At 45.3% G+C, this 25,614-nt stretch overlaps 1 protein-coding gene across 1 annotated transcript in view; it reads left to right on the top strand.

Moving 5' to 3' along the window:
- The first annotated feature begins 401 nt into the window (after nt 1-401).
- rpl7l1 (ribosomal protein L7-like 1) overlaps nt 402-25,614 on the top strand; it is a 51,329-nt gene continuing 26,116 nt past the window's right edge. Inside the window, exons 1-5 of the mRNA XM_068027574.1 lie at nt 402-477; nt 2,066-2,174; nt 5,315-5,478; nt 5,582-5,719; nt 23,040-23,149. Of these exons, the coding sequence (XP_067883675.1) occupies nt 437-477; nt 2,066-2,174; nt 5,315-5,478; nt 5,582-5,719; nt 23,040-23,149 (562 nt within the window). The 5' untranslated portion in view covers nt 402-436. The remainder of the gene's footprint in view (nt 478-2,065; nt 2,175-5,314; nt 5,479-5,581; nt 5,720-23,039; nt 23,150-25,614) is intronic.

Genomic DNA, 25,614 nt, shown 5'->3' with positions numbered 1-25,614 from the left:
CACCTCTTTTGTTATCTCTTGCCCCACCCCCACTTCACTTGCTTAAAATCTTTCACATTTCTAATGCTTGTCAGTTCTGATGAAAGGTCACTGACCTGAAACATTAACTCTGCTTCTCTCTCCACAGATGCTGCCAGACCTGCTGAGTATTTCCAGCATTTCTTATTTTTATTTCAGATTTCCAGCATCTGCAGTATCTTGCTTTTAAATTATAAACCTTGCTACTGCAAGTAAACCCTGCTACTAATGAATACAACGAGTTGAGAATAAAAGAAAAAAAATGAAAATCACTTACCTGATTGCCACTGCTGTCACACTACAATATAACTCTGTGCTTCTGTCTGCACAGGTTTGTGTTTGTTGTTAGTCTCCTGTACGGTAGGGGGCAGCAGAGCCTCAGCCGTTGAGGATTGGGGCATTTTTCGCTTGTCTGCGCATGCGTGTGAGACTCTGCAGGGTTGCAATGGCGGAGAGCGGGTGAGTTGTGGAATTGGCCTGAGTTGAATCCGCGGCCATCCACCCCGAGAGAGGCCGGACGGTGAAACGGATAAAGATGGCGCTGGATTAGGTCTTTTTATTGCAGTAAGGGAGCAGGATGTCGCTTGAGGCGGCGGACCCTCCAACCCCGATTGGGAGCCTTGAGCCCGTAATCCAGGCCACACTCCCAGTGCCTTCCTGAGGGAGCGTCGGAGGTTCGGCGCTGAATCACAGACGAGCCACAGAACTGGACAGCGCAGGAGGCGGCCATTCGGCCCGTCATGTCGGCACCGGCTCTCCAAAAGAGCAATTCTCTCAGTTCCACTCCCCTGCCTTCCCTCCATAATCCTGCACGTTCTTCCTTTTCATATAACTGTCTTATTGCCTTCTGAATGCTTCAATTGAACCTGCCTTCACCACGTTCTCAGGCAGCACATTCCAGACCTTCAACACTTGCTGCATGAAAACATTTTTTCCTCATGTCACTTTTGCTTCTTTTACCAAACACTTTAAATCTGTGTCCTCTCGTTCTTGACCCTTTCACGAGTTGGTTACAGTTTCTCTCTATCCACTCTGACCAGACCCCTAATGATTTTGAATACCTCTATCAAATCTCCCCTCAGCCTTCTCTTCAGTCTATCTCCATAATGGAAATTTCTCATCCCTGGAACCATTCTTGTGAATTTTTTCTGCACCCTCTCTAACACCTTCACATCTTTCCTAAAGCGCAGTGCCCAGAACTGGACTGAGGGTGTCCTGCACTGTTGGAGGGGTCAGTACTGAGGGTGTGTTGCACTGTTGGATGGGATGTTAAACTGAAGCCCCGATTTGATCTCAGTTGGATGTAGAAGATCCCATGGTATTTGATTGTCGGTGAAGTGCTTTGGCGTCTCTTGTAATGATGTAATGATTCATCACACAAACCCCTTGCTCCCCAAACCTCCGGATCCTTCTGTATGTCCTTCAGCCCACTATTACCACCCATCTTTCTGTTACTTAGGCCATACGCTCTGGAATACCTTGGTTGTGTTTTATCGCCTTTAAAACCCACCTCTTTGACCAAGCTTTTTGTCACCCCTCTCGATATCTACTACTTTGGCTCAGAGTTCTTTTTTTCTGTTTATATCTCCTGTGAGGTGACTTTGGATGTTTTTCTATGTTAAAGGATCTGTTTAAGTGGAAATTATCAATAAGAGCAGAGATGGTCTCTGTTATAATGTCGATTCTAACTGTCACTGTTGTTTTCTGCCATTATCTCATGGCCTATCCATTCAATGACTGGTATTGTGTCATGAGTCCCAGGCAGTAGGGAGGTAGGATTCCACTAATCAGTAGTCATGAAGCCCATCTGCCTCAGCCTTTAAGTGTTGAGGGCCCTCCACAAACATTTACTGCAAAGAGAGGGTGAGCCATAGATTCCCTTGTGGATCCCATAGCATTTGTGCACTATTGCAGCCTCTGAAACCTTGAGTGTACCCAGTACCTTCAGCCCTTTGTCCTTCCTCTCATTTGAATGTGCTTTAGTTTGAGGTTCTGCAGTTTTTCTAACTAACTTGCTGTGTGTGGGAATCCTGCTTATATTTTTCAGGGAGAAGAAGAAGCTACCGCTTGTCCCAGAGAACCTACTGAAGAGGAGGAAGGCTTACCAGGCCATTAAAGCCACTCAGGCCAAACAAGCCTTACAGGAAAAGAGAAAGGTCTGATGTACTTGTGGGCACTGATAATCCTCCATTTTACTGGTCTGATTAGCTCCCTGTAGAAGAGGTGCTCACTCTCTCTCTGCTCCAAGCTGTATTTGATAGTTTACTCGGCAGCAATGAAATTTTAGCTGGAAACAGGCCACCGTTGTTCTGCCAGTTGTTTCTCTGTGTCTCTGTCTAATGGCATCTTGCAAAAGGTCCACACCGGGCTAGCCAGAAGGGTGGAATGGTCTCTTCCAGCCCTATTATCCCATGTTCCATGAGCAGTAACTTTTTAAACTTAGTTTTATATAGAATCCCAGAAGTTTCAGTACAGAAGACCATTCAGCTTTTCACCCCTTTGTCCTCTCTTTTAAAGAGCTCTTCCCTTATTCCTAGTCCCTTGCCCTTTTCCTATTCCCGCTATGTCTTTGCTGCGGCAGAGCTTTCCCTTAGTCGTATTCACCTGACGTACCTAATTTCCTAGAACTACATCAAGCAATGCATCTTTCCTTCTGGATGAGAAACAGATGGTGTACCATCTACAAGATGCACAGCAGCAATAGACCAAGGCTCCTTAGACAGCATTTTCCAAACCACCTAGAAGGACAAGGGCAGCAAATGCATGGGAACACCACCACCTGCAAGTTCCCCTCCAAGCCACATGCCATCCTTACTTAGAACTATATCGTCGTTCCTTCACTGGGTCAAAATCCTGGAACTCTCTTCCTAACAGCACTGTGGGTATACCTACTCCACATGGACATGCTGCAGTTCAAGAAGGCAGCTCACCACCACCTTCTCAAGGGCAATTGGGGATGGGCAATAAATGTTGGCCTAGCCAGTGACGCCCACATCCCATGAACGAATAAAAAAATATCTTTTTTGCGCTCTTGCCAATGCCTTCATATCTTTCCTTAAGTGTGGTGCCCAGAATTGGACACAATACTCTAGTTGAGGCTGAACCAGTATTTTATAAAGGTTTGCCATAAGCTCCTTGCTTTTGTACCCAATGCTCCTATTTATAAAGCCCAGGATCCTGTATGCCTCAACCTGCCCTACCACCTTCAATGATTTGTGCAAGTGTGCTCCCAGGACCCGCTGCTGCTGAGGTCTCTTTAGAATTGTACCTTTTGTTTTATATTGCCTCTCCTCGTTCTTCCCACCAAAATGTATCACTTCACACTTCTCTGCATTAACTTTAATCTGCCACATGTCCACCCATTCCACCAGCCTGTCTGTCCTCTTGAAGTCTATCGCTGTCCTCACAGTTTGCTATTCTTACAAGTTTTGTTTCATCAGCACATTTTGAAATTGTGCCCTGTACACTCAAGTGTAGGTCATTACTGACCCCACCATATACCGTAAAACCACCATTCACTGCTATTCTCTGTTTGCTGTCACTCAGCCAACTTAATGCTGCCACTGTCTCTTTTATTCCCTGGGCTTCAACTTACTGACAAGCCTGTTGTGTGGCTCTTGATCAAACTCTTTTTGGAAGTCCATATACAACCGGCCGTCCATGTCTCCGTTATAAAGACGTCTGCAAACGCGACATGAAATCGTGTGACATTGATCACAAGTTGTGGGAGTCAGTTGCCAGCATTCGCCAGAGCTGGCGGGCAGCCATAAAGACAGGGCTAAATTGTGGCGAGTCGAAGAGACTTAGTAGTTGGCAGGAAAAAAGACAGAGGCGCAAGGGGAGAGCCAACTGTGCAACAGCCCCAACAAACAAATTTCTCTGCAGCACCTGTGGAAGAGCCTGTCACTCCAGAATTGGCCTTTATAGCCACTCCAGGCGCTGCTTCACAAACCACTGACCACCTCCAGGCGCGTATCCATTGTCTCTCGAGATAAGGAGGCCCAAAAGAAAAGAAAAAGAAAATACAACTGTGATCAACCTTCTCCGTTAACCTGGTTAAAAAATTTCCATCACATTAATTAATGATGATTTGCCATTAACAAATTCGTGCTGGCTTTCCTTAATTAATCCACGTTTTTCCAAATGACTTAATTTTGTCCTGGATTATCATTCTAAAAGCTTTTCCACAGCTGAGATTAAACTGACAGGCCTCTAGTTGCTGGGCTTATCCTTACACCCATTTTTGAACAAGGGTGTAACATTTGCAATCCTCCAGTCCTTTGAGAGCACCTAGTATCTAAGGATTAGAAGATTATGGCCAGTGCCTCTGCAATTTCTATCCTTGCTTCCCTCAGTATCCTCTATATCCTATCTGGTCCTGTGACTTATCAATTTTAAGTACAATCAACTTACCTAATACTCCTCTCTATCAATTTTTAGTCCATTCAGCGTCTCAACCACCTCCTCCTCCACAATGATTTTGGAAGCATGTTCTTTCTTGGTAAAGATAGATGCAAAGTACTCATTTAGTACCTCAGCCATGCGCCCTGCCTCCTTGCATAAATCCCCTTTTTGATCCCTTATCAGTGCCATTCCACCATTTATCACCCTTTTACAATTTATATGCCTATGGAAGACTTTTGGATTCCCTTTTTTATGTTAGCAGTCTCTTATACTCTTTGCTTCTCTCATTCACTAATATCCTTTAGGGAAGGAAATGAGATGGGTTTTTACAGTAGTTTCACAGTCACTATTATTGGTAATAACTTTTTATTTCATGTTTTATTTAGTTGAATTTAAATTCCTCAGCTGCCATGATGGGATTTGAACTTGCCTTGGGAGCATTAGTCCAGGCCTCTGGATTATTAGTGCAGTAACACTTAACTCCTATGCTACCGCACCTATGTATAAAGTTGGTTAAAATGTCTGGTACCTATCCTGTGTCTCAGTGGTAGCACTCTTGCCTCTGAGTCAGATTGTGGTGACACAGCAGTATCAAGGGAGTGCTGCATTGGCCAAGGTGGTGTCTTTCAGATGAAGTGTTAAATGATGCCCTCTCTGGTAGAGTCGCCGATCGGGTGTAAGATGTGAGGAGAGTAGCTAATCAGATGTAGTAAAATAAATTTGCCTGTTTTATGAAGAGTGTTGCACAATACATAACTTTCCAAAATAACATTGATGAATTTTAATTGAGATTATGAGTTGATATTTAACATTTTCTTCTGAGTCGGACAGTGAACTGTTTGCCTGCACATTTAGACTGATCTAAATGTGAGTTGTGCCTGTTTCATTTCAGCTTCAGAAGGGGAAGCAGATACGGTTTAAGCGAGTTGAGAATTTTATAAGAGACTCCAGGCAGAAATACCGTGATGAAGTGCGGTTTGTTCGAATGGCAAAGAAGCCGGGTGTGACTGAAGTACCTGTGGGACAGAAGTTGGCTTTTGCAGTGCGTATCAGACCGTGAGTATCACAGCTGCCACGTCCTCGGGCAGTAGATGCAAAGCCATTATTGAATAATGCCCAATATTTAATTCAGTCAACTAAGTCTGCTTGGTTTTGGCAGGATTCATGGGGTCAGTCCTAAGGTGCGGAAAATTGTTCAGATGTTACGGCTTCGCAAACTCTACAGTGGGGCTTTTGTCAAATTGAACAAGACATCATTGAAAATGCTGAAGATGGTGGAGCCCTATGTTGCCTGGGGGTAAGGATCACCATCAATCTGACACCTTGCTGATCAGTTTACTCATGAACTATTGGTTGCATGTTTCACACTTCGTGACAACTACAGCTCGGACCCCAAAGGACCTGTCACCTGATGAATGTTATATTTGGCTCAGTGTAAGATTGTTCAAGAATAGATGGAAACAGCACCACCTTCAAGTTGCCCTCCAAGTCACATATCATCCTGACTTAGTAATAGTCATAACAGCAGAGAAGGCGGCCATTCGGCCCATTGAGTCCATGCTGGTTCTCTGTAGAGCGATACAATCAGTCCCGTTCCCCCACTCTATCCCAGTAGCCCTACAAGTTGATTTCCCTCAAGTGCCCATCCAAATTCCTTTTGAAATCGTTCATCATCTCTGCTTGTACTACCCTCGTAGGCAGCGAGTTCCAGGTCATTACCCCATGCTCAATAAAAAAAAATTCTTCTTCGCATCACTCCTACATCTCTTGCCCAAAACCTTAAATCTGAGTCCCTTTAGTCCTTGCACCCTCAACTAATGGGAACAGCTTTTTTTGTCCACCTTATCTAAACCTGTTGAAATTTTGTACATCTCTATCAAATTTCCCCTTAAACTCCTTTGCTCCAAGGAGAACAACCCCAGCTTCTCCAATAAAAGCCAAGTACTGTGGATGCTAGAAATCTGAAATAAAAACAGAAAGTGCTGGTAATATTCAGGTCTGGCAGCATCTGTGGAGAGAGAAACAGAGTTAACATTTCAGGTCTGTGAACTTTCATCAGAACTTCTCCAACCTAACCTTGTAGCTAAAATCCCTTATCCCTGAAACCATTCTGGTAAATCTCTGCACCCTCTAGAGGACCCTCACATCCTTCCTAAAGTGTCACCAGAACTGGACACAATACTTCAGTCGTATCCTAACCAGAGCTTCATAAAGGTTCAGCATAACTTCACTGCTTTTGTACTCCATATGTCTATTTATGAAGCCCTAGATTCAATATGCTTTGCTGATTACTCTCTCAATATGTCCTGTCACCTTCAGTGATCTTTACACATGAACCCCCAGGTCCCTCTGTCACTGTGCAATCTTTAGAACTGTGTCATTAAGTCTATATTGTGTCTCCCTATTCCTTTTGCCAAAATGTATCACCTCACATTTCTCTATTGAGTTCCATCTGCCACTTGTATGCCCATTCTGCCAGTCTATCTATGTCCTGTTGCTGTCATTTGGTACCATTCTCACTGTTTGTCACACCTCCAAGTTTGGTATCTGGCAAATTTTGAAATTTTACTCTATTCCTAAAAGGAGCAGTGGTCTTAGCACTGACCCTTAAGGAACACCACTGTCCACCATGCTCCAGTCTGAAAATCAACCATTTACCACAACCACAAGACTATATTAATGGGCTGGTAAGATGGTCAGAGCAGTGGCAAATGGAATAAATCCTGAGAAGTGTGAGGTGATGGATTTTGGGAGGACTAACAAGGCAAGGGACTATACAATGGATGGCAGGACCCTAGGAAGTACAGAGGATCCGGGGGGATCTTGGTCCATAGATCACTGAAGGCAGGTAGATGAGGTGGTTAGGAAGGCATATGGGATACTTGCCTTTATTAGCCGAGGCACAGAATATGAGAACAGGGAGGTTATGATGGAGCTGTATAAAAATCTAGTTAGGACACAGATGGAGAACTGTGTACAGTTCTGGTCGCCACACTATAGGAAGGATGTGATTGCACTGGAGAGGGTGTAGAGGAGATTCACCAGAATGTTGCCTGGGCTGAAGCATTTCAGCTATGAAGAGAGACTGGATAGGCTAGGGTTGTTTTCCTTAGAGCAGAGAAGGCTGAGGGGGGGACCTGATTGAGGTATATAAAATTGAGAGGCATAGATAGGAAGAAACATAGCAGAGGTGTCAATAACCAGGGGGCATAGATTTAAGGTATGGGGCAGGAGGTTTAGAGGGGATTTGAAGAAAACCTTTTTCACCCAGAGGGTGTTTGGAATCTGGAACACCCTGCCTGAAGAGGTGTTAGAGGCAGAAGCCCTCACAATATTTAAGTAGTATTTAGATGAACACTTGAAACGCCATAGCGTACAAGGCTATAGGCAAAGTGCTGGAAATGGGATTAGAATAGATAGGCCGGCGTGGACACAGTGGGCCAAAGGGCCTGTTTCTGTGCTGCATATCTATGACTAACTCGCTGTTTTCTGACCTTAAGCCAATTTTTTTATTAAGGTGATACTGATCCTCCTATTTCATGAGCCTCAATTTTGTTGACCAGGCTTTTTTGTGGTACTTTACCAAACAGTTTCTTAAAATTCATATAGACAACATTCATTGCATTCCCTTCATCAACCTTCTCTTACTTTATCAAAAAATTCAATTAGATCAGTCAAATACGATCTGCCTTTTACAAAAGTAAAATACTGCAGCTGCTGGAAATCTAAAATAAAAACAGAAAATGCTGGGAATACTTATGTCAGACAGTATCTTTGGAGACAGAAACAGAGTTAATGTTTCGGGTCTATAACCTTTCACACTTTATATCCTTGAATATTAAGCACCCTGGTGGAACCCAAACTGAGCTCTGGTGCGTAAGTGCCGCTTGATAGCACTGTCGACCGTATTATCCATCACTTTGCTAATGTTTGAGAGTAGACTGATGGGGTGGTAATTGGCCGGATTGGATTTGTGGACAGAACATACCTGGGCAATTTTCCCCATTGCCAGGGAGATTCCAGTGTTGCAGCTGTGCTGGATCAGCTTGGCTAGGGATGCAGCTAGTTCTGGAGCATAAGTCTTCAGCACTGCAGCCAGGATGTTCTCAGGGCCCATAACCTTTTCTGTATCCAGTGCACTTAGCCATTTCTTGATATAGAAAAGTAGGAGCAAGCGTAGGACATTCGGCCCTTCAAGCCTGCTCCGCCATTCAGTACGATTATGTCTGATCATCCAAACTCAGTAACCTGTTCCCGCTTTCTCCCCGTATCCCTTGATCCCATTAGCCCTAAGAACTGTATCTATTTATCTCTTGAATATATTTAATTTGGCCTCAACTGCTTTCCGTGGTAGAGAATTCCACAGGTTCACCACTCTCTGGGTGAAGAAATCTCTCCTCATCTCAGTCCTAAATGGCTTACCCCTTATCCTTAGACTGTGACTCCTGGGTCCTGGACTTCCCCCGCCATCGGGAACATCCTTCCTGCATCTAGTCTGTCCAGTCTTGTTAGAATTTTGTAGCTTTCTATGAGATCCCCTCTCATTCTTCTAAACTCTAGCGAGTACAAGCCTAATCGACCCAATCTCTCTTCATACATCAGTCCTGCCATCCCAAGAATCAGTCTGGTGAACCTTCACTGCACTCCCTCTAGAGCAAGAACATCCTTTAATGAGACCAAAACTGCACACAATACTCCAGACTCGAATCCTCTCGCTATGAAGGCCAACATACCATTTGCCTGCTGCACCTGCATGTTTACGTTCAGCGACTGGTGCACAGGGACACCCAAGTCTCGCTGCACCTCCCCCTTTCCCAATCTATTGCCGTTCAGATAATCTGCCTTTGTTTTTGCCACCAAAGTGGATAACCTCACATTTATCCACATTATACTGCATTTGCCCATTCATTCATCCTGTCCAAATCACGCTGGAGCTACTCTGCATCCTCCTCACAGCTCACACTCCCAACTAGCTTTGTGTCGTCTGCAAAGTTGGATAAATTACAATTAATTCCTTCATCTCCATCATTAATATAAATTGTGAATAGCTGGGGTCCTAGCACTGATCCCTGCGGTACCCCACTAGTCACTGCCTGCCACTGGGAAAAAGACCCGTTTATTCCTACTCTTTATTTCCTGTCAGCCAACCAGTTCTCTATCCATGTCAGTACCATACCCCCAATCCCATGTGTTCTAATTTTGCACGCTAATCTCTTATGTGGGACCTTATCGAAAGCCTTCTGAAAGTCCACTGGTTCTCCCTTATCTATTCTACTAGTAACATCCTCAAAAAATTCCAGTGGATTTGTCCAGCACGATTTCCCTTTCGTAAATCCATGTTGACTTTGTCCAATCCCGTCATTGTTTTCCAAGTGCTGTGCTATTACATCTTTTATAATGGACTCTAGCATTTTCTCCACTACTAATGTCAGGCTCACTGGTCTATAATTCACTGTTTTCTCTTGACCTCCTTTTTTAACGAGTGGGGTTACATTAGCTACCCTCCAATTCATTGAAACTGTTCCAGAGTCTATAGAATTTGAAAAATGACCAGCAATGCATCTACTATTTCTAGGGCCACTTCCTTAAGTACTCTGGGATACAGATTATCAGGCCCTGGGGATTTATCGGCTTTCAATCCCATCCATTTACCTAACACCATTTCCCTACTAATATTGATTTCATACAGTTCCTCCTTCTCACTAGACCTTATGTTCCCCAACATTTCTGGGAAGTAATTTGTGTCCTCCTTTGTGAAGACAGAACCAAAGTATGTATTTAATTGGTCAGCTATTTTTTTGTTCCCCATAATAAATTTCTCCGTTTCTGACTGTAAGGGACCCACATTTGTCTTCACTAATCTTTTTCACTTCATATTTCTACAGAAGCTTTTACTGTCAGTTTTTAATGTTCTCTGCAAGCTTACTGTCATACTCTATTTTCCCCTTCTTAATCAATTCCTTTGTCCTCCTTTGCTGAATTCTAAACTGCTCCCAATCCTCAGGTTTGCTGTTTGTTCTGGCCATTTTATATTTCTCCTCCTTGGAACTAATACTATCGCTAATTTCTTTTGTAAGCCACGGTTGAGCCACCCTTCCGTTTTTATTTTTATGCCAGACAGGAATGAACAATTGTAATTCATCCATGCGCTCTTTAAATGCTAGCCAACCCTTTAAGTAACGTTCCCCAATCTATCACAGCCAACTCGCGCCTCATATCTGCATAGCTTCCTTCATTTAGATTCAGGACCCTAGTCTTGGAATCAACTCTCTCACTCTCCATCTTAATGAAGAATTTGTGGTCGTTCTTCCCCAAGGGATCCCACACAACAAGATTATTAACTAATCCTTTCTCATTACACAATACCCAGTCTAGGGTGGCCTGTTCTCTAGTTAGTTCCTCAACCTATTGGTCCAAAAAACCATCACGTACGCACTCCAGCAATTCCTGCTTTGCAGTATTATTGCTAATTTGGTTTGCCCAATCTATATGTAGATTAAACTCACCCATAATTACAGTTGCACCCTTATTGCATGCGTCTCTAATTTCCTGTTTAATGCCATTCTCTACATCACTGTTGTTTGAGGGTCTATATATAACCCCCACCAACGTTTTCTGCCCCTTGGTGTTAGCTCCACCCATACAGATTCCACATCAGAATTCTCTGAGCTAATATCCTTCCTCACTATTGTATTAATTTCCTTTTTTACTAACAACGCTACTTCACCTTTCCCTTTTGGCCTGTCCTTCCTAAATATTGAATATTGCATGGAGTGAATAGATTTGGCTGAAGACTGACATCTGCGATGCTGGAGACCTCATGAGGAATGCAAATGGATCATCCGCTCGGCATTTCTGGCTGAAGTTGTTTGCAAATGCTTGATTGAGAATGGGGATGTTCATGGGGCCTCCTCCGGTTCGTTGTTTAACTGTCCACTAACATTCACAACTGGATGTAGCAGGACTGCAGAGCTTTGATCTGATTTGTTAGAGTCATAGAAAGTTTACGGCACAGAAAGTGGCCACTTGGCCCATCGTGTCTGCACTAGCCAAAAACAAGCCACTCAGCCTAATCGCACCTTCCAGCATTTGGTCCATAGTCCTGCAGATTATGACACTTGAGGTGCATATCCAGACACCTTTTTAAATGAGTTAAGGGTTTCTGCCTCTACTACCCTTACAAGCAGTGATTTCCAGTCCCCTACCACCCACTGGGTGAAAAGCCTTTCCTCATCTCCCCTCTAATCTTTCTACCAATCATTTTAAATCTATGTTCCCTTGTCGCTGACTCCTCTGCTAAGGTAAATAGGTCCTTCCCATCCACTCTATCCAGGCCCCTCACAATTTTGTACATCTCAATCAAATCTCCCATCAGTCTCCTCTGTTCCAAGGAGAACAACCCCAGCCCATCCAATCTTTCCTCATAGTTGCATTTTTCCAGTCCTGGTAGCACCCTCATAAATCTCCTCTGTATCCTGTCTAGTGCAATTACATCCTTTCGGTAATGAAGTGACCAGAACTGTGCACAGTACTCCAGTTGTGGCCTAACTAATGATTTATATTCTTTTGGGCCTCCTTATCTCGAGAGACAATGGATACGCGCCAGGAGGTGGTCAGTGGTTTGTGAAGCAGCGCCTGGAGTGGCTATAAAGGCCAATTCTGGAGTGACAGGCTCTTCCACAGGTGCTGCAGAGAAATTTGTTTGTTGGGGCTGTTGCACAGTTGGCTCTCCCCTTGCGCCTCTGTCTTTTTTCCTGCCAACTACTAAGTCTCTTCGACTCGCCACAATTTAGCCCTGTCTTTATGGCTGCCCGCCAGCTCTGGCGAATGCTGGCAACTGACTCCCACGACTTGTGATCAATGTCACACGATTTCATGTCGCGTTTGCAGACGTCTTTATAACGGAGACATGGACGGCCGGTGGGTCTGATACCAGTGGCGAGCTCGCTGTACAATGTGTCTTTGGGGATCCTGCCATCTTCCATGCGGCTCACATGGCCAAGCCATCTCAAGCGCCGCTGACTCAGTAGTGTGTATAAGCTGGGGGTGTTGGCCGCTTCAAGGACTTCTGTGTTGGAGATATAGTCCTGCCACCTGATGCCAAGTATTCTCCGAAGGCAGCGAAGATGGAATGAATTGAGACGTCGCTCTTGGCTGGCATACGTTGTCCAGGCCTCGCTGCCGTAGAGCAAGGTACTGAGGACACAGGCCTGATACACTCGGACTTTTGTGTTCCGTGTCAGTGCGCCATTTTCCCACACTCTCTTGGCCAGTCTGGACATAGCAGTGGAAGCCTTACCCATGCGCTTGTTGATTTCTGCATCTAGAGACAGGTTACTGGTGATAGTTGAGCCTAGGTAGGTGAACTCTTGAACCACTTCCAGAGCGTGGTCGCCAATATTGATGGATGGAGCATTTCTGACATCCTGCCCCATGATGTTCGTTTTCTTGAGGCTGATGGTTAGGCCAAATTCATTGCAGGCAGACGCAAACCTGTCGATGAGACTCTGCAGGCATTCTTCAGTGTGAGATGTTAAAGCAGCATCGTCAGCAAAGAGGAGTTCTCTGATGAGGACTTTCCGTACTTTGGACTTCGCTCTTAGACGGGCAAGGTTGAACAACCTGCCCCCTGATCTTGTGTGGAGGAAAATTCCTTCTTCAGAGGATTTGAACGCATGTGAAAGCAGCAGGGAGAAGAAAATCCCAAAAAGTGTGGGTGCGAGAACACAGCCCTGTTTCACACCACTCAGGATAGGAAAGGGCTCTGATGAGGAGCCACCATGTTGAATTGTGCCTTTCATATTGTCATGGAATGAGGTGATGATACTTAGTAGCTTTGGTGGACATCCGATCTTTTCCTGCATAACCTCCCTACCCTTATATTCTATACCTCGACTAATAAAGGAAAGGATTCCATATGCCTTCTTAACCACTGTCCTGCTACCTTCAGGGATCTGTGGACATTCACTCCAAGGACCCTCATTTCCTGTACACCTCTCCAGTATTCTCCCAATAATTGTGTATTCGTTTGCCTTGTTTGACTTCCCCAAATGCATCATCTCACACTTCTCCAAATTGAATTCCATTTGTCACTTTTGTGCCTACCTGACCAGTCCATTGATATCTTCCTGCAGTCTACTGCTATCCTCCTTGCTGTCAACCACATCGCCAATTTTTGTGTCATTTGCAAACTTCTAGATCATGCCCCCTATATTTATGTCCAAATCGTTGTTATATTAACACAAAAAGTAGTGGACCTAGTACTGAGTCCTGCGGAACACCACTGGAAACAACCTTCCGGTTGCAAAAACACCCATCAACAACAATTACCCCTTGTTTACTGCCACTGAACCAATTTTGTATCCAGCTTGTTGCATTTCCCTGGATCCCATGGACTTTTATTTTTTTAACCAGTGTGCCATGTGGGACTGTGTCAAAACCCTTGCTAAAATTCTTGTAGACCACATCAACTGCACTACCTTCATCTGTTCCTTGTTGCTACGACAAAAAATTCAATCAAGTTAGTCAGGCACGGTCTTGCCCTAACAAATCCATGCTGATTATCCTTGATTAATGCGTGCCCTTCTAAGTGACAGTTTATCCTATCTCTCAGAATTGATCCTAATAATTTGCCCACTACTGAGGTTAGACTGGCTGGCCTGTAATTATTCAGTCTATCCCTCGCTCCTTTTTAAACAGAGGTACAACATTAGCAGTTCTGCAATCCTCAGGCGCCACGCCTGTATCCAGTGAATTAGAATTAGAACATTACAGCGCAGTACAGGCCCTTCGGCCCTCGATGTTGCGCCGACCTGTAAAACCATCTGACCTACACTATTCCATTTTCATCCATATGTCTATCCAATGACCACTTAAATGCCCTTAAAGTTGGCGAGTCTACTACTGTTACAGGCAGGGCGTTCCACGCCCCTACTACTCTCTGAGTAAAGAAACTACCTCTAACATCTGTCCTATATCTATCACCCCTCAACTTAAAGCTATGTCCCCTCGTGTTTGCCATCACCATCCGAGGAAAAAGATTCTCACTATCCACCCTATCTAACACACTGATTATCTTAATTGTTTCTATTAAGTCACCTCTCCTCCTTCTCGCCAACGAAAACAACCTCAAGTCCCTCAGCCTTTCCTCGTAAGACCTTCCCTCCATACCAGGCAACATCCTAGTAAATCTCCTCTGCACCTTTTCCAAAGCTTCCACATCCTTCCTATAATGCGGTGACCAGAACTGCACGCAATACTGCAGGTGCGGCCGCACCAGAGTTTTGTACAGCTGCAGCATAACCTCGTGGCTCCGAAACTCGATCCCCCTACTAATAAAAGCTAACACACCATATGCCTTCTTAACAGCCCTATTAACCTGGGTAGCAACTTTCAGGGATTTATGTACCTGGACACCAAGATCTCTCTGTTCATCTACACTACCAAGAATCTTCCCATTAGTCCAGTACTCTGCATTCCTGTTTCTCCTTCCAAAGTGAATCACCTCACACTTTTCCGCATTAAACTCCATTTGCCATCTCTCAGCCCAGCTCTGCAACCTATCTATGTCCCTCTGTACCCTACAACATCCTTCGGCACTATCCACAACTCCACCGACCTTAGTGTCATCTGCAAATTTACTAACCCACCCTTCTACACCCTCTTCCAGGTCATTTATAAAAATGACAAACAGCAGTGGCCCCAAAACAGATCTTTGCGGTACACCACTAGTAACTAAACTCCAGGATGAACATTTGCCATCAACCACCACCCTCTGTCTTCTTTCAGCTAGCCAATTTCTGATCCAAAGCTCTAAATCACCTTCAACCCCATACTTCCGTATTTTCTGCAATAGCCTACCGTGGGGAACCTTATCAAACGCCTTACTGAAATCCATATAGACCACATCCACGGCTTTACCCTCATCCACCTGTTTGGTCACCTTCTCGAAAAACTCAATAATGTTTGTGAGGCACGACCTACCCGTCACAAAACCGTGCTGACTATCGCTAATTAACTTATTCTTTTCAAGATGATTATAAATCCTGTCTCTTGTAACCTTTTCCAACATTTTACCCACAACCGAAGTAAGGCTCACAGGTCTATAATTACCAGGGCTGTCTCTACTCCCCTTCTTGAACAAGGGGACAACATTTGCTATCCTCCAGTCTTCCGGCACTATTCCTGTCGACAATGACGACATAAAGATCAAGGACAAAGGCTCTGCAATCTCCTCCCTAGCTTCCCAGAGAAGCCTAGGATAAATCCTCCCATCCAGTGAGGACTGGAAAATGATGGTCAAAGCATCTGCTGTTTCCTCCCTGGCTGCTTTTAACAGCCTGGTGTACATTTGATCCGGCCCTTGTGATTTATCCACTTTCAAAGATGCCAGTCCCATTAATACTTCCTTGATTATGGAATGTTTAGCTCTGTAGCACCAAGCTTCTGCTGTTTAGCATGCATGTAGTCTTGTGTTGTAGCTTCACCAGGTTGGCACCTAATGTTTAGGTATGTCTGATGCTGCTCTGGCATGATCTCCTGCACTCCTCATTGAATCAATGTTGGTTCCCTGGCTTGATGGTACGGGTGGAGTGTGGGATATGCCAGGCCATGAGATTACTGATTATGGTGAAATTCAATTCTGCTGCTACTGATGGTCCACAGCACCTCATGGATGCCCAATGTTGAGCTGCCAGATCTGTTCTTAATCTATCCCATTTAGCACAGTGGTAGTGCCACACAACATGATGGAGGGTCTCTTCTGTGAAGACAGGGCATCATCTCCACAAGGACTGTGTGATGGTCACTCCTACCAATACTATCATGGATGGATGCATCTGCAACAGGTAGATTGGTGAGGATGAGGTCAAGTAAGTTTTTCCTTTGTGTTGGTTCCCTCACCACCTGCCACAGGCTCATTCTGGTAGCTGTGTCCTTCAGGACTTAGCCGGCTCGGTCATTAGTGGTGCTACCGAGCCACTCTTGGTGTTAGACATTGACGTCCCCCACCGAGTACGTTCTGTGTCCTTGCTACCTTCAGTGTTTGTTCCAAGAGATGTTCAACATGGAGGAATACTGATTCATCAGTTGAGGGAGGGCAGTAGGTGGTGATCAGCAGGATGTTTGCTTGCCCATGTTTGACTCGATAACATGAGACTTCATGGGGTCCAGACTCAATGTTGAGGACTCCCAGAGCCATTCTCTCCTGACTGTATACCACTGCGCTCCCGCCTCTGGTGGGTCTGTCCTGCCAACGAGCCATACCCAGGGATCGTGATGGAGAGGTCTGGGACGTTAGCTGTAAGGCATGATTCATTGGGTATGACTATGTAAGGTTGTTGCTTGACTAGTCTGTGGGACAGCTGTCCCAATTTTGGCACAAGTCCCCAGATGTTGCTGAGGAGGACTTTGCATGATCAACTTGGCAGGGTGAGCCTTTGTTGTTTCCGGTGCCTAGGCTGATGGAAAGTAGTCCATCTAATTTTATTCTTCTTTGACTTATTCATAGCGGTTTGATACAACACAGATACTTGCTAGGCCATTTCAGCAGGCAATTAAAAGTCACATTGCTGTGGGTCTGGAGTTACATGTAGGCCAGACCGATTTCCTTCCGTAAAAGACATTAGTGAACCAGGTGGGTTTTTACGGCAATCCAGTAGTTTCATAGTCATCGTGACTGACGCCAGTTTTTTGCGGCCATACAAACACGAGTTAGGAGCAGGGGTAGGCCACTCTGCCCCTCAAACATGCTCTGCCATTCAACAAGATCATGGCTGATCTGATTGTAACCTCAACTCCACATTCCTGTCTACCCCAATAAACCTTCACCCCCTTGCTTATCAAGAATCTATCTACCTCTGCCTTAAAAATATTCAAAGACTCTGCTTCCACCACCTTTTGAGAAAGAGAGCTCGAAAGACTCTCGACCCTCAGAGAGAAAACTTCTCCTCATCTCTGTCTTAAATGGGCGACCCCTTATTTTTAAACAGTGACTCCGAGTTCTAGTTTGTCCCACAAGGGGAAACCTCCTTTCCGCATCCAGCTTGTCATGACCCCTCAGGATCTTATATATTTCAATCAAGTCGTTTCTTACTCTTCTAAACTCCTGCGGATACAAGACGAACCTGTCCACCCTTTCCTCATTAGACAACCCGCCCATTCCAGTCCAGTAAACCACCTCTGAACTGTTGTTCCCACACATTTCCATTCTTCCTTAAATAAGGAGACCAATACTGTACATAGTACTCTAGATGTGGTCTTACCAATGCTCTGTATAACTGAAGCATAACCGCCCTACTTTTGTATTCAATTCCCCTTCACAATAAACAATAATATTCTATCAGCTTTCCTAACTACTTGCTGAACCTGCATACTAACCTTTTGTGATTCATGCAATAGAACACCCAGTTGCTCTGCAATCTCTCACCATTTTGACAATATGCTTTTTTTATTCTTCCTGCCAAAATGGACAATTTCACATTTTCCTACATAGTCCATTTGCCAGATCTTTGCCCACTCACTTAACCTATCTATATCTCTTTGTCGCCTCCTTATGTCCTCTTCACAACTTATTTTCCTACCTATCTTTGTGTCATCAGCAAATTTAGCAACGATATCTTTGGTCTCTTCATCTAAGTCGTTTATATAAATTGTAAAAAGTTGAGGCCCCAGCACTGATCCCTGTATTACATCTTGCCAACCAGAAAATGATCCATTTATGCCTACTGTCTGTTTCCTGTTAGCTAACCAATCTTTTATCCATGCCAATATGTTACCCTCTACACCATGAGGTTTTATTTTCTGCAATAACCTTTGACGTGGCACCTTCTCAAATGCCTTCTGGAAAACTAAGTACAGTACATCCACCAGTTCCCCTTTATCCACAGCACATGTTAGTTCAAAGAACTCCAGTTGGTTAAACATGATTTCCCTTTCACAAAGCCATGTTGACTCTACCTGCCGACCTTGAATTTTTCCAAGTGCCCCATTATAATGTCTTTAATAATGGCTTTTAACATTTTCCCTAAGACAGGTGTTCAGCTAACTGGCCTGTAGTTTCCTGCCTTTTATTTTTTATTCCGGATTTATTAATTTTTTACAATTGTTTGTGGAATGTGGGGTCGCTGGCTAGGACAGCATTTATTGCTCTTGAGAAGGTGGTGGTGAGCTGTCGTCTTGAACTGCTGCAGTCCTTGTGATGTAGGTACACTAACAGTGATTTATTCCAGGATTTTAATCCAGTGACAGTGAGAGAATGGTGATATATTCCAAGTTAGGATGGCGTGTGGCTTGGAGGGGAACTTGCAGATGGTGGTGTTCCCATGCATCTGCTGCCCTTGTCCGTCTAGGTGATAGAAGTCTCGGGTTTGGAAGGTACTGTTGAAGAAGCCCTGGTGAGTTGCTGCACCGCATCTTGTAAATGGTACACACTGCTGCCACTGTGTGTCAGTGGTGAAGGGAATGAATGTTGAAGGTGGTAGATGGGGTGCCAATCAAGTGGGCTGTTTTGTCCTGGAGGTGTCGAGCTTCTTGAGTGTTGTTGGAACTGCACCCATCCAGGCAAATAGAGTATTCCATCACACTCCTGACTTGTGTCTTGTAGATGGTGGGCATGCATTAGGGAGACAGGAAGTAAGATCCTTGCCACAGAATTCCTACCCTCCAACCTGCTCTTGTAGCCACAGCCTTTAGCTGGCTGGTCCAGTTCAGTTTCTAGTCAATGGTGACCCCCCCCCCCTCCAGGATGTTCATAGTGGGGGATTCAGTGATGGTATTACCATTTCTCTCTCATTTGAGATGGTCATTGCCTGGCACTTCAGTTGCAAGTAACATTCATGCCACGCATCAGCCCAAGTCTGGATGTTGGCCTGGTCTTACTGCAATTGGACATGGGCTGCTTCAGTATCTGAGGAGTCTCGAATGGTGCTGAACAAGCATCAGTGAACATCCACCCTTATGATGGAGGGAAGATCATTGCTGAAGTAGCTGAAGATGGCTGGGCCTAGTACACTACTCTGAGGAACTCCTGCATGAATGTCCTGGGACTGAGATGATTGACCTCCAACAACCACAGCCATCTTCCTTTGCGCTAGGTATGACTCCAACCAGCGAAATATTTTCCCCCTCATTCCCATTGAATGCAGTTTTGCTGGGGCTCCTTGATGCCATATTCAGTCAAATGCTGCCCTGATGCCAAGGGCAGCCACTCTCACCTCACCTCTGAAGTTCAGTTCTTTTGTCCATGTTTGGACCAAGGCTGTAATGAGGTCAGGAGCTGAGTGGCCTTGACGGAACCTAAACCGAGTGTCAGTGAGCAGGTTATTGCTTAGAGAGAGCAGCTTGATAGCATTGTCGATGACCCCTTTCATCACTTTGCTGCTGATCGAGAGTATAGTGATCGGGCGGTGATTGGCTGGATTAGATTTTTCCTGCTTTTTGTGGACAGGACATGGGCAATTTTCCACATCGCTGGGTAGATGCCAGTGTCATAGCTGTACTGGAACAGTTTGGCTAGGGGTGTGGCTAGTTCTGGAGCACAAGTCTTCAGTCTTCTTTCTTCTTTCTTTTGGGCCTCCTTATCTCGAGAGACAATGGATATGCGCCTGGAGGTGGTCAGTGGTTTGTGAAGCAGCGCCTGGAGTGGCTATAAAGGCCAATTCTGGAGTGACAGGCTCTTCCACAGGTGCTGCAGAGAAATTTGTTTGTCGGGGCTGTTGCACAGTTGGCTCTCCCCTTGCGCCTCTGTCTTTTTTCCTGCCAACTACTAAGTCTCTTCGACTCGCCACAATTTAGCCCTGTCTTTATGGCTGCCCGTACTGTTGGCGAAATGTTGTCAGGGCTCATAGCCTTTGCAGTATCCAGTACCGTTAGCCGTTCCTTGATAATACGTGGAGTGAATCAGATTGGCTGAACATTGGTATCTGTAATGCTGGGGTCTTGGGAGGAGGCTGCGATGGATCATCCATTTGACACTTCTGGCTGAAGATAGATGCAGATGCTTCAGCCTTGTCTTTTGCACTGATGTCCTGGGCTCCCCCATCATTTGAGGATGGGGATATTTGTGGAGCCCCTCCTCCTGTTCGTTGTTTAATTGTCTACCAGCATTCATGACTGCATGTGGCAGGACGACAGAGCTTAGATCTGATCTGCTGGTTGTGGGATCGCTTAGCCCTGTCCCTCGCCTGCTGCTTCCTTGTTTGTCATGCAAGTAGTCCTGTATTGTAGCTTCACCAGGCTGACACCTCATTTTTAGGTATGTTTAGTGCTGCTCCTGACATGCTCTCCTGCACTTTTCAGTAAACCAGGGTTGTTCCCCCAGCTTGTTGGTAATGGTAGAGTGGGGGATATGCCGGGCCATGAGGTTGCAGATTGTGGTTGAATATAGTAGTGGTGCCACACATCATGATGGTGGGTATCCCCAATGTGAAGATAGGACTTCGTTCCCGCAAGGACTGTGCCCTTGTCGATGCCAAGTGGTCCATCTGATTTTGTTCCTTTTCGTAGACTTCATAGGGCTTTGATACAACTGAGTGGCTTGCTAGGCCATTTCAGAGGGCATTTAGAAATAAGAACAGTACAGCACAGGAACAGGCCATTCGGTCCTCCAAGCCTGCGCCGATCTGGAAGCCTGCCGAAACTAACACCTTCTGCACTTCCGGGGCCCATATCCCTCTATTCCCTTCCTATTCATATATTTGTCAAGATGTCTCTTAAACGTCGCTATCGTATCTGCTTCCACCACCTCCCCTGGCAGCAAGTTCCAGGCACTCACCACCCTCTGTGTAAAGAACTTGCCTCGCACATCCCCTCTAAACTTTGCCCCTCTCACCTTAAACCAATGTCCCCTAGTAACTGACTCTTCCACCCTGGGAAAAAGCTTCTGACTATCCACTCTGTCCATGCCGCTCATAACTTTGTAAACCTCTATCATGTCGCCCCTCCACCTCCGTCGTTCCAGTGAAAACAATCCGAGTTTTTCCAACCTCTCCTCATAGCTAATGCCCTCCAGACCAGGCAACATCCTGGTAAACCTCCTCTCTACCCTCTCCAAAGCCTCCACGTCCTTCTGGTAGTGTGGTGACCAGAATTGTACGCAATATTCTAAGTGTGGCCTAACTAAGGTTCTGTACAGCTGCAACATGACTTGCCAATTTTTATACTCTATGCCCCGACCGATGAAGGCAAGCATGCCGTATGCCTTCTTGACTACCTTATCCACCTGCGTTGCCACTTTCAGTGACCTGTGGACCTGTGCGTCCAGATCTCTCTGCCTGTCACTACTCCGAAGGGTTCTGCCATTTACTGCATACCTCCCACCTGCATTAGACCTTCCAAAATGCATTACCTCACATTTGTCCGGATTAAACTCCATCTGCCATTTCTCCGCCCAAGTCTCCAACCGATCTATATCCTGCTGTATCCTCTGACAATCCTCATCATTATCCGCAACTCCACCAACTTTTGTGTCGTCCGCAAACTTACTAATCAGACCAGCTACATTTTCCTCCAAATCATTATATATACTACAAACAGCAAAGGTCCCAGCACTGATCCCTGCGGAACACCACTAGTCACATCCCTCCATTCAGAAAAACACCCATCCACTGTTACCCTCTGCCTTCTGTGACTGAGCCAGTTCTGTATCCATCTTGCTAGCTCACCTCTGATCCCGTGTGACAATTGGCAAGTCATGTTGCAGCTGTACAGAACCTTAGTTAGGCCACACTTAGAATATTGTGTGCAATTCTGGTCGCCACACTACCAGAATCAACCACATTGCTGTGGGTCTGGAATCGCATGTAGGCCAGACCAGATAAGGATGACAGATTTCTTTCTGCATGCGGGGGAGGTGGGTGTTGCTGGCTAGGCCAGCATTTATTGCCAATCCCCGAGCAAAAATTAATTGTATCTGAATTCCCCAGCTGCCATGGAGGGATTTGAGCTCATGTCTCCGGAGCATTAGTCCAGATCTCTGGATTCCGAGTCCAGTAACATAACTGCTATGCTACCATTCCCAAAAAAGGGGGCTCCTCTGTGCGCTTGCTCTGAAAATGAGGGAGCCCCTTTGTGCTCTTGGTAGAGGAGCGGCTATGTGGATGCCGAGGCCCCTCTGGCTCTGGGGAGTGGTTTCTCTGTGGATGAGGAGAGCATCTATGCCCCAGAGGAGGGAGGGATGGCTTTGTGGATGAGGGGGCCCCTGGAGAGATGGCGGGGGTGGTGTTCTATGGCCCTGGGACAGGTTTTGCTCCTGTGTTGCAGTGACCATGTCCTGCTTTGTGCTCAGTGCCAACAGAGTGTACACCAGAAAGTGTAAAAAGAAAGCCAATCTGCGCATATTGAGCTCCTAAAAACAGCAATGTGGTAATGACTAGATCATCTCTTTTAATGATGTTGGTTGAGGGATAATATTGGCCAAGACACCAGGACAAACTCCCATGCTCCTCTTTGAACAGTGCCATGGGATCTTTTGAGTTCACTAAGCGGGCAGAGGGGGCCTCCGTTTAACATCTTGTATGGACCCTCCGATATTGTAGCAGTGTAATGCATTGGTTGATGCACACCGTGTCCGCTGCATTCATGTACATCAGTTTACAGCTCTTGATCTCTCCTCCTTGCAGGTTTCCCAATTTGAAATCAACCCGTGAACTGATTCTGAAACGAGGCCAAGCGAAAGTCAACAAGAAGCGTGCAGCTCTAACCGACAACACGATCATTGAGCAGCACCTGGGTGGGTGTTACCATAATCCCATCACTAAGGGGGAATAGAGATATTGGGGTTAAAATAGAAAGGAGATACTAAATAAGTTAGCATCACTCAAAGTTAACAAATCACCCAATCCAGATGGGATGCATGCTAGGTTGCTGACATAAGCTAGAGTGGAGATAGCAGAAGCTCTTCCCACAATCTTTTGATTCACCTTGGATACGGGAGTGATGCCAGAGAACTGGAGGATTGCAAATGGGGAGAGGGATAAACCTGGTAACTACAGGCCCATCAAGCTAATGCCAGTGGTGGGAAAACAACTAGAGAACATTGTCAAGGACAAAATAAATTCTCACTTGGAGAAGCATGGGTTAATAAGGGACAGCCATCATGGATTTGTTAAAGGCAAATCTTATCTGACTAACCTGTTTTGAGTTGTTAGAAGAAGTAACAGAAGGTGGTTGATGGTCGTGCAGTAAATGTATATTTGGCCTTTAACAAGGAATTTCCTGAAGTACAGGCTTAATACAGAAAATAAAAGCACATGCTATTAAAGGGGCAGTGGTAATTTGGGTATGAAATTAGCTGAAGGATAGGAGGCAAAGAGTAGTGGTGAACAGTTGTTTTATTGACTGGAGGGGAATATGCAGTAGGGTTCTTGAGGGTCGAAATTAGGACCATTTCTTTTCTTATATATAATTAACCTGACTTGGTGACAGTACAGTTTTGAAGTTTGCAGATAAATTTGACAGAATAATAAATAATGATCAGGATAGTAGCTGGTTCAGTGAGGAGTGCAGGAGCAGCACCTGACATTCCTAAAAATGAGTTGCTAACCTGGTGAAGCTACAACACAACTACACGCAAGCTGAACAGCGGAAGCAGCATGTGATAGACAACTAAGCTATCCCACAACCAATGGATCAGATCAAAACTCTGCAGTCCTACTGCATCCTGTCGTGAATGGCAGTGGATAATTAAACAACTAACTGGAAGAGGAGGCTCCAAAAACGCAGTCCCATTTGCAGCTCCTCAAATGTTGAAGCAGACCGTATCTGCATGCAGCAAGACCTGGGCAACATTCAGGCTTGAACTGATAAGTGACAAGTAACATTCCTGTGACACAAGTGCCAGGCAATGACTATACCCAACAAGAGAGAATCTGACCATCTCTCCTTGACATTCAGTGGCATTACAATAGCTGAATCCCACACCGTCAACATCTTGGGGGTTACCATTGACCAGAAACCTAACTGGACCAGCCATATAAATACTATGGCTGCAGGAGCAGAGGCTGGGAATTCTACAGTGAGTAACTCACCTCCTGACTCCCCAAAACTTCTCCATCTACAAGGCACAAGTCAGGAGTGTGTTTTTTTTAATTCGTTTTTGGGTATCGCTGACTAGGCCAACATTTATTGCCCATCCCTAATTGCCCTTGAACTGAGTGGCTTGCTAAGCCATTTCAGGGGGCATTTAAGAGTCAACCACATTGCTGTGGGTCTGGAGTCACTGGCCAGACCAGGTAAGGACAGCAGATTTCCTTCCCTAAAGGACTAGATGGGTTTTTACAACAATCGACATTGGTTTAATGGTCACCATTAGACTAGTTTTTTAATTCCAGATTTATTAATTAAGTTCAAATTTCGCCATCTGCTGTGGTGGGATTCAAACCCATGCCCCCAGAACATTAGCCTGGGCTCTGGATTACTAGTCCAGTGACATTACCACCATGCCACTGCCTCCCCACAAGATGGAATGGAATGTGATGGAATACTCTCCACTTGCTTGGATGAGTGCAGCTCCAACAACACTCAAGCAACTCAATGCCATCCAGGACAAAGCAGCCCTCTTGATTGGTATCCCATCCACCACTTTCAACTTTCACTCTCTCCACTACTGTTGCACAGTGCCAGCAATGTGTACCATCTACAAGATGTACTACAACAACTTGCCAAGCCTCCTTTGGTGAGGTGGTGTAGGTAGATCCACAGTGCTGTTAGGGAGGGCATTACAGGATTTTGACCCAGTGACAGTGAAGGAACAGCAATATATTTCCAAGTCCAGTTCTGGTCACCACGTTTGGGAATAATGTGAGGGTGCAGAGGAGATTTACCAGAATGGTTCCAGGGATGAGGGATTTTAGCAACAAGGTTAGGTTGGAGAAGCTGGGGTAGCTGTCCTTGGAACAAAGGAGATTGAGGGGAGAGGTGACAGGTTTAGATAAGGTAGACAAAGAAAAGCTGTCCCCACTAGCTGAATGTACAAGGACTGGGGGGGATGCAGATCTTAGGTTTTGGGCTAGAGATGCAGGGGGTAATGTGAGGAAGAACCTTTTTTTACAGTGATTGGTAGTGACCTGGAACACTCTGCCTTTGAGGGTGGTGGAAGCAGAGATGATTGATTTCACAAAGAAATTGAATGGGCACTTGAGGGAAGTAAACTTGCAGGGCTGCAGGATAGAGTGGGAGAATGAGGCTGATAGTATT

The sequence above is a fragment of the Heterodontus francisci genome, unplaced genomic scaffold (assembly GCF_036365525.1).
Source record: "Heterodontus francisci isolate sHetFra1 unplaced genomic scaffold, sHetFra1.hap1 HAP1_SCAFFOLD_593, whole genome shotgun sequence".
Lineage (NCBI taxonomy): Eukaryota > Metazoa > Chordata > Chondrichthyes > Heterodontiformes > Heterodontidae > Heterodontus > Heterodontus francisci.
This window is presented reverse-complemented; position numbering and strand designations above follow the sequence as displayed.